General features: G+C 40.2%; 1 protein-coding gene and 1 pseudogene across 2 annotated transcripts in view; one reads left to right on the top strand and one right to left on the bottom strand.

Moving 5' to 3' along the window:
• Nucleotides 1–1,641: 1,641 nt before the first annotated feature.
• Nucleotides 1,642–2,452, bottom strand: LOC138024510 (uncharacterized; annotated as a pseudogene).
• A 147-nt stretch (nt 2,453–2,599) lies between these two features.
• The window catches only part of LOC138024508 (uncharacterized), a 7,575-nt gene continuing 174 nt past the window's right edge, over nt 2,600–10,000 (top strand). The window contains exons 1-2 of one of the 2 annotated variants that reach the window (XM_068871720.1): nt 2,600–2,713; nt 8,092–10,000. The exon at nt 8,092–10,000 is cut by the window's right edge and continues 174 nt beyond it. In XM_068871720.1, the coding sequence (XP_068727821.1) occupies nt 8,106–9,560 (1,455 nt within the window). In that variant the 5' untranslated portion in view covers nt 2,600–2,713; nt 8,092–8,105 and the 3' untranslated portion in view covers nt 9,561–10,000. Of the gene's footprint in view, nt 2,714–2,760; nt 2,874–8,091 lie in introns of those variants that run through there. The other variant, XM_068871721.1, reaches the window with a different exon arrangement.

Raw genomic sequence — 10,000 nt, 5'->3', positions numbered from 1 at the left:
TTTATATAATATCTAATGGTGTGCTTGCCCCCCATAATATTTGATGAGTGAAATTGTTTGGCATTAGACAGAGTAAAATCTATTACGTCTACAATCTCGGACAAAACTGTTAAGACAGTAACACAAATTCGCCTTCATTTTTAAACATCCCTACTTACTCTCCCCTTACCACTCCCCTCCCCACCCTCAGTCAATGTTGCTCAGTATCATCATATGTTCTACAGTATATTTCTGCCCAAGAGAAATCAACATTGAGGTTGGGGGGGGGGGGGGTGGAGGAGGGAAAAGGGCAGGTTTCAAGCGGTAAATTTGGATAACTTGTTGAATTATCACAAGTGTTCTTTTGTCTCAACAGGTTTTGTCCGAGATTGTAGCTTCAAGGGGTCAATGTGTTAAAGGGGAAATAGATTTTGAGTGGCTGTAGGGATAAAATGTTAAGCCATTCACTCCTGAACTTTCCACTTTTAATAAGGAAAATTGCCTTGCATTAGATCAAGTGAGAAGTCAATAATTTGACTCACCTTATTTTCTTGATCTATACTGAAAGTTAATAGCACCTTGTTTTTATTCTCTTTACGTTCTGGCCCTTAACACTTTGCAATGATAAATTTACTACAAAAGAGTGTTCAAAGTGATCCTCACACTTCAATGGACAATTGAAGCAGTTGCCTCTCATGGAAACCTCAAAAATTCAGGTGCCTTCAAACAGGATTCCCTCAAAACCCGTTTCAACTCAGTGGTGGATCAAGGAATTGTCTTAGGGGGGGGGGGGGGGGGTTGAATTGAAAGAATTGAAGTATGTACTCTGACAAAAGTCCAGATAGTTTAGGCTGCCATTGTGACGTTGCTTATGTTTTGCATTATAAGGAGAGACGAAAGGGAAAATCCGAGACTCACTGAGAGGCCGAGACCAAAACATCCGAGACTTCACACCAAAATAAATGCAATATATATGAGACTTCGAGGCTCTTTGCAAAGACTGTCACGATTTCGAGATTGGATGAAAAGTTTGCAGGTGTGAAGATTTTGGAGGTACCATTTGTCACCCCTACTATGATAAAAAGTTCACTTCAGGTAAACAGTATCTGTTCTAGGAAAATAAAAAATACAATAAAAGAAGATAAATAGATCGAAATACTGTGTTACAAAAGTAGAAAATAAATAGATTTTAAGTCAAGGAAATCAGATACTTGGGTGGTACATTAATACATCCTATGCGAAGAGAGAGGCCATCCAGATTTGAAATAATAAAACTTGCATATTGTAAGATAATTTGTAAATTGACTTAATTAAAAGAAAAAGGAGGGAAAAATGGTTTGTGGTTATTACCCTCCTTCCTCCCCTCCCCTCCCCCGCCCTTTGTCTGCCCCTGAAACTTACAGCATAACACTGGAATTACATTAAAAAGAGATGTTATTATGCAGTAAACAACCTGGGGCCAGTTGTTCAAACATTGGATAGCGCTATCCACCGGATAAATTCCTATCCAGCTGATAAATACTAGCAAAACCAATTGAGTTATCCAGTGGTTAGTGATTTATCCAGTGGATAGTGCTATCCCTTGTTTAAACAACTGGGGTCTGACATGTTAGCATTTTCTACAGTCTTGTACCTTTTGAGAAGATAAAAATTCTTCCCCTGCTATACTATCTTTAGGGGCAAAGTAGTTTCCCTAGGGGAATCCTTAGATATTTTTTGTCGAAGACGATCACTTGGGTTAGATGACATGTCAATTTGCTGCGACATCTGAAACTCTCTAGTGGCAGTCGGACGAACTGAATTACTGAGAAATTTCAAAAGTTGCTCATAGCTTATCCAGTTCGGTCGGTGAGCTAACATAAACAAAGATAGCACCTCGTTTAACAGATCTCCCCTAACAGGGATTTGTAACCTAAAAAATTCTCTTTCGATTTGATCCGTGGAGACAAAGCCCGACAAAGTTGAATCAAATCCTGCGAAGTTCATATAGGCATCTCGTAGTTTCAGCGTATCAAATCCCAACAACACAGAACCGACTTTCGAAGCAAGGCCGCTCGCCTTGTCAGAATCAATGACCGGTTTCTTTTTAATAGGTGGCAAAACAGGGGACGAATTCGGCGAAGAAAACTTTCTAATTCTCGAGCCTTCAAGCCCGCTGCTACTACGTATACGAAGATCAAGTTCGGGACCGTCTTGTGACTGACTTTAAAATTTTTCTTGGCGGAGTATTATTGTGGTTTGACTATGAAGGAGCAGATATCGTAGAGGAACTTCCTGAGCTTGAAGCCGACAAAACCGAAGAGCTCCGGTGAGCTTGTTGCCCTTGAAACCTCGAGCCTTCCAGGTTACCCTTGAGTTGGTCGTTTAGTGGCTTTCCATACTTATCAACTGCAATCTCCACTCGCTTTCCTCCTATTATCTTAACTTCCAGAAGAGGTTGGTCGTCTCTTCCAAACGGAGGCAAGCCAGCCATTTTGAGGTGTTTTATTCACATTGCACTGGCATATTTTAAGAAAATAAGGATGTCAGAGTTCACCAGTTGTAGTTGTTGCAGCCATTACATGTTGTCAAGGGCAGAATAATTACGCTTACACAAGGCGTAAATAAAGAAAACTCCAGTCTCTTTCGGTTGTAATCGTTTTATGTCAATGCTGCAAATTTGGAGTTCACAAAGCAAGTGTCGGAGGTCTTTTTGTGTTCTTTTTGCCTTAAGGACCACAAAGGAAATCGTCGTGTAAGTACCTTCCAACTTGTGAGATCTCTTGCAATTGGATCTGAGGATACGGTGGTATCTGTTGAGTTTAACAAATTGTAAAGGTTTACCTTCCGGCTTGTTGCTCGGGTTGCTGAAGGACACGTCATCACTAAGACAGTGCAGTTTCCTTGATAACTAGGTAACTAACGACTCTTCAAATTTGCAGTCTCTAGCTTTTAAAACGTCTTCAAATTTCGCAGATGGTTGACTAGCCGACTCACAAGCCCATGCAAAGAAAAACACGGTCCTCATTCTATTTCTAAACTCGCGGGGCTGAATTTGACCGGGTGCAATTGACAACTTGGCAGGGTGAAAGATCTCATGGATATATACCCACCAATACCCACCACGAGTCCCCTAGGTTAAACTCTCATTTTACAGATTAAGTCTGAGGACTAAGTCTGACAGAACTGACCGGCCAGACCGAGCATTTGGAAGGACTAACTCTACAACGCTTTCGAATTAACACACTTGGAGGATGATATAAACTCCTCCAGAAGAATACGAGGGATTATCATGCAAGTGTTCCTTCAAATTGTTGCATTTTCCTTGCAAACTGACGGGTCTGGCCGGCCAGTTCTGACAAAAGGAAAGCGCCCTAAGTCTTGGCAGAGAAGCGGAAGGGTAGTAAACGCTTTTGGATGTCCACGTTTATATGCAACCAACTTTATTCATGTGGGAATGTGTTAAGCCAATACCAGCAAATTAGGGACACTGAAAACTTGTCGAAGTCGAATACAAAAGCTAATAGACAAAGATGCACAAGGCTGTCTTATTTTTTACGTGGGATGCCGAAGGCATACCACGTCTTAAAACCGGGCTGGATTCTTTTTTTTGTTGGTAGTCACAAATGTGACACGATTACAAAGGATTCTGACTATATTTTTTATATGTCGGGTAAATCCAAGACCATCAGCGGTTGTCACGGTCTCCCGAGAATTCAGGTCAGAAAGAATCAGGCGTCATTTCCACGGATTTTTCTCGATTAAAATAAAGGGAAATACGTTCAATTGTGAATTATAAAACTTGAGATTTCCTTCAAAATTAAGAAAATGAGAAAAGATGTACGTATTTTTTAATTCGAAATATAGGTCCATTTAAGCTCTGTGAGATGAGTCTAGAACTAACAAATCCAAAAATAAACTGATCAAGCAGCCAGGCTGATGGCAAATGGGACGTTCATGACAATTTTTTCAGAGAGGATTGCCGGCTCAGGTTGAGATCTTGGCGAGCGGATACTACAAACAGGCCCTACGTTACGTAGTTCCACTGAGTCTGTGAACAAATCAAAATAGAGTTGTTGGTAACACTGGCAATCAATACTATTAAACAAAAGTTGATTTAAGTTATCGTTCTGGTAACTTGACAAAAACCTTGGCAAAAAATGTTCCAAATTCAATGTTCCAAGAGATTGGAAACCCTTGGGAAGGAGATATATTGTAATTGAGCTGGCTGCTTACGGGAATGTGAGAATACGGAGCTTGTATATATGGAAGTTGAATTAAACTGTTTTGTTTTTGTTTTTTTTTGTTTTTTTTTTTGTTTTTGGTGCTCGTAAGTCAAGCTGTCCGCTATAGAAGATCTGGACTGTACGTAATAATTAAAGGAAATTAATGACGCTGAAACTGAAAACAATCGTCACCAAAAACAAAGCGCAACACTTCCGGGCTAGTACGAACGTCACTGACACTGACATGTACTTCAATGAAAACTCCATGGATTAACTATAGAAAACTGAGTTAATTGGGGACCCTATTGAAATTAAAATATATTAGAGTAGAATAAATTAACAAATTTCCTCAAATGTGTACAAATATATAAAGGCTAGGTATGTTCACATTATGGAACATAGCATATATCCCAGAAGAGCTCTGGCACTGTACAGAAGGAAAGGACTTCACCCTGAGTGAAACAGAAAGGATAGATAACATTATAGCTTAAGTTAAGAGTGAATTTTTCAAAGAAAAAAAAACCAAACATGTTATATATCCCAGAAGCAATCATGCATCACACAGAATGCCAGGACTTCAGCCTGGGTGAACCAGAAAGGATAGATAACATAATAGCCAAGTTAAAAGTGAATTTTTCAAAGAAAACAAAACAAAACATCTTATATATCCCAGAAGCACTCAGGCATCACACAGAATGCCAGGACTTCAGCCTGGGTGAACCAGAAAGGATAGATAACATTATAGCCTAGTTAAAAGTGAATTTTTCAAAGAACACAAAGCAAAACATGTTATATATCCCAGAAGCACTCAGGCATCACACAGAATGCCAGGACTTCAGCCTGGGTGAACCAGAAAGGATAGATAACATTATAGCCAAGTTAAAAGTGAATTTTTCAAAGAAAACAAAACAAAACAAAACATGTTATATATCCCAGAAGCACTCAGGCATCACACAGAATGCCAGGACTTCAGCCTGGGTGGACCAGAAAGGATAGATAACATTATACCCTAGTTAAAAGTGAATTTTTCAAAGAAAAGAAACAAAACATGTTATATATCCCAGAAGCACTCAGGCATCACACAGAATGCCAGGACTTCAGCCTGGGTGAACCAGAAAGGATAGATAACATTATAGCCTAGTTAAAAGTGAATTTTTCAAAGAAAAGAAACAAAACATGTTATATATCCCAGAAGCACTCAGGCATCACACAGAATGCCAGGACTTTAGCCTGGGTGAACCAGAAAGGATAGATAACATTATAACCTAGTTAAAAGCGAATTTTTCAAAGAAAAGAAACAAAGCATGTTATATATCCCAGAAGCACTCGGCCATCACAAAGAATGCCAGGACTTCAGCCTGGGTGAATCAGAAAGGATAGATAACTTTATAGCCTAGTTAAAAGTGAATTTTTCAAACAAAAGAAAAAAAAAACATGTTATATATCCCAGACGCACTCAGGCATCACACAAAATGCCAGGACTTCAGCCTGGGTGAACCAGAAAGGATAGATAACTTTATGCACCTATCAATGTTAAGCCCCAGGGTGGGGGGGCGGGCTACCCACGGGAAATTGACACAGAGAGCCTTCCCCTGGGTAGGGATTTTGACATGTAGGCATTGCCCCATGGTCAGGAATTTGACATGTCCGCCATCTTGGAACACTGAGAGAACCTGGAGATGAGTTATCCTCAACCTTGGTTTTGATGGGGCTTCTCTTGTTTTCCTGATTGTTTTGGACACCGTGGTTGAAAGAAAGGTAAGCGAATCCGTCTTCTGGGGTGGATCCATACCGGTTTCCAACGTTTTACGGAAGTCGGTCAGAAACATGGGAAAGGGGACTTTGGAGAGTTAAAATCTAAAATCTTCCCGGGGGAGTATGCCCCCGGACCCCCCTAGAAACTATTTCGGATCCTAGCTCCGCCCCTGGTCTTGTCTTTTTGTAGATAAGGTCCATCACTTCTATCAGTCCTTGCTGGAGTGTTCACAAGTACGAGAATGTTTCTTTCTACTTTTTTTTCCGATTACTTTTTGTATCATTTCTACATATTCATGAATTTTCCACTCTATCATAGTGCACGCTTGATTGATTCGAAAGCTGGTTAATATTGTTCAGGTTGTTTTGCTAAATGTTAGGGTCTTGTTCGGTACTGTGAGCAGTGGAAAGGTTTCGTGCATTTAACATTGATAGGTGCATTATAGCCTAGTTAAAAGTGAATTTTTCAAAGAAAAGAAACAAAACCTGCTACATATCCCAGAAGGCTCAGGCATCACACACAATGCCAGGATAGCATGTTAAAGAAACAAATCATGTTATATATCTCAGACGTGCTCAGGGATGACAGCAAATGCCAGGACTTCAGCTTGGGTGAACCAGAAAAGATATACGACATTGGTCTTGATGAACGGCAAAGGTCAACAAAGGATTACTAAACATGTTATATATCCCAGTGGAACTCAGATACGGCAGGTTAGTTTTTGCAGGTTGCAGGTTGCAGGTTGCAGGTTGAATTTACTGTGACTGTTACATGAATAGTTAACCTTAGGCCTAATTAGGCCTAAAGAAACGTTTTTAGGCCTAAGGAGGCCTAAAGAAACGTTATTAGGCCTAATTAGGCCGAAGGTTAGCTATTCATGTAACAGTCACAGTAAATTTCAACCTGCAACATGCAACCTGCAACATGCAAAACTAAACTGCCGACTCAGATATTACTCTGAATACCACTTCAGTCTGGATGAACCAGAAAGGATATACAATATAATTATGGCACAATTCATGGTGAATATCAAAGAAAAATAAGTAAACATGTTATATATCCCACATAAGCTCATGAAATTACTAGAGCTGAATACCATGACTTCAGATTGTATGAACCAGAAAGGATAGACAAATTGCCCTAGAACAATTACTGTGAAACAAAAAATAATAATAATAAACATGTTATTACAACTTGAACCTTGATTCCTGAACCATTTCCTCACAAAAGGTAACCTGATTAATCAGATCCGGCGACCTTGTCGTCTCCAGTGTTAAAACATTTCACGTTATGAATTTCTTCAACCGCTCCTGCCCACGATCAGCTTGCTGGGTCGATCGCGCTTTAAATTTCATCGCGCTCTGCATCGATTTGAAGTGAATTTAGGGCATTGACAATCCAAGTATACTTTCCTATTTTTCGCGCTCTTTAAATTTCTGATGGAGGAAGACAGAAATCACGCCAAACGAAGATGCGATGGCCGTGACTCTATTGTCTTGCAGTATCGATGGTCGTTCGAAACTCCCGCCATTTTTCAAGTTCTCGACAGGAACCAAGGCAAATTCCACTGGAAAATTTGCTACCACAGGGCTCCTTGACATACGTTTTCCAAAACTTAGGGCGCCGCAAATCTTTCCGTTCAGAAGAAACCTTTGCCTTTGATGAGTTATAGAAGGGTGCATCAATTAGCCATTCGAAAAGTTCCACCGTTGCACTCGATCGAGGGAAAGTAAATTTTCCCGCTTTTGCTTACGTAGAAATATTACATGAAATCAAAGACCTGACAAAGTCGATACTGCCCATTCTATTAATTTTAAAATAACCAGGCTTCGCTAGCTGACAATACAAAACGTTTGTACAAAGTGATACCAACGAGGTGTCGAGGTGATGATGTGCACTAAGCCGGATAATGACGTCATCCCGTAGCAACCATCCTTTCGAATATTTGAACTTCGTTCAGTCCCGGCTCGTGATGAATTTACTTAATATGAATTACAGTCTACCCATCAACGGATCAACTTTAAGTAATGCCTTATTCTTTCATTGTTTGATTCTGTCTTATCAAGTGCACTGTGATGTCATTATACCTCTGGCTCAAACTGAACAAATTACAAAAAGAAAAATTGTACCTTTTCTCCTTGGAAATTGCAGATTCAAGACAAGAAATGGCATTAAGAGAATCCCCGGCTAGGAAGATTCCTATCGAAAAAACGGAAAAGGTTGTTCAAGCTATATTAAAATCCAGCGGAAAGATAAAAAGTCAAAATGATGTGGATATCACACAGGGCATTTTGGAAATAGTTTCCGCCGCTGCAGGACTCATAGGGGAGCCTCAAGGCATGGTTATCAGATGCTTATGTCAAGCCATTCTTCTCAATAGCAAACAAAACCAACCATCTGTGGTAGATCAATTGGCAAAGATTGTTGATAATGGATGGCGTGGCTCCAGTCGTCGTTTACAGTACCAGAAATACGATGGTATAAGCTGTCGTGTGTCAGAACAGATAGTACAGCTGCAAACGATGACTCAAAGAGACAAGCTAGATGACCCAAACCTTTGGAATGATTATGTCCAGTTTATGGGTGAGTTGTCCAACACGTTTGAAATGCCACTGACGTTTAAATACAGCAAAGGATCCCTCACTGGAGACCCCGAAGTGGTGGATTATTTGACGGCGTTAACTACTTACTGTAAGGCTTACAGTTGCTTCATGGGACTCCTTATGGCTGCCAAAGCAAGATTTGAAGACCTGGGTCAAGTGCGCAAAAGTAAAGAAGTGGATCGAATACTCCATTCCCGGAGAGAAGATGCGATAGGAAAACTCTCCTTCCTTTCAGACCGGAACTACTTAAAATTTCTCGGAAGTCTTCCTTGTGAAGGTGGAAAACTAATGAAGATCCTGGCTTTGAGTCGACAGTTGTCAGCCAAAAATGTCGTAGAAGCGGTGAGAAACGTCCTTGGCTTGACCCAAATGCCTGATATGTTGGCTGTTGAATCTGCGGCCGAGCATGTCTCTCACCAATCAGTGAAGATAGGACTAGATGACAGGCACCAAATTCCTCCAGGAAACCTTTGGGAAAGGATGAAGTCACGAGTGATGGGGCCAGGAGATTGGGTTCAATTTGTCAACGAAACCGACTTCCCCATCAAAGTGGTTTTAAAGAATGGCAAAGAGACCAATGATCAATTGAGATGTATTAATGTATTACCTCGTTCGTCTTACCTCGAAGGATTACAAATTGTGGATGGCTCAGTCTCAATTCTTGGTTACCTTATTCTTTATCTAAAGGGAGGCTTGGGTTTCGATATGGAACCACCAACAAGAGATGCAATGGTAATTGAGTTTGCATTGTCCAAATGTTTGATAAGCATTATTGACATTTTAACATGGTCATGGCATAGAGCGAAAATCAACGTCCAAGACAAAACGCACGATGAGTTTACCTTTGGTGAAGACACATACAATCTCATGAAGTATGGCGAAGTCCAACCATTTTACTTTTCGAAAGAAAATACCTACGTCATGGTGAAAGCAGAAATTGTTCAGTGTTGGTATTCTGATAATGTATCCTGGCGGTTTATTGCTCAGCAGTTTGATCCATTAGAGATGGAAGAGTAAGCAAGGGTCCAGTGCATGGGAAACTGATGCAAATCATGCTTTTGCATATTCGTTTGGAAATAAAAATAAAACTGAAACGGATTCTTAAATTTCCCTCGCTTCACCGCTTTCGTTACTATAAGGATCAAAGGACGTTTTTGACACCTTTTAGAAACTGACTGGAACTTCTTAGAATAACAAACTGAAGTGGTTCCAAGAGCTTGTTCGCCTGTCAAAAGACAACTCGGCTGGAACGTATGAAGACGAACTCCTTAGTTGCGGCTGGTATACCAAGAAGTTTGCATTTTTCAAGATGCTTTAGTCATAATGTACAAAGCTAAGCATAACATAATTCCCAGTCCATTAGTGATGTTTTGTGCATATAAGATAAGAAATTTAAGGTGCCTAAAGTAGGTAGAGTTTTAGACAAATCAGAAGCATGGTATGATGTATATGGGACC

The sequence above is a fragment of the Montipora capricornis genome, chromosome 11 (genome assembly GCF_036669925.1).
Source record: "Montipora capricornis isolate CH-2021 chromosome 11, ASM3666992v2, whole genome shotgun sequence".
NCBI lineage: Eukaryota > Metazoa > Cnidaria > Anthozoa > Scleractinia > Acroporidae > Montipora > Montipora capricornis.
The sequence above is the reverse complement of the archived record's forward strand: the minus strand, read 5'-3'. Positions and strand labels throughout refer to the sequence as shown.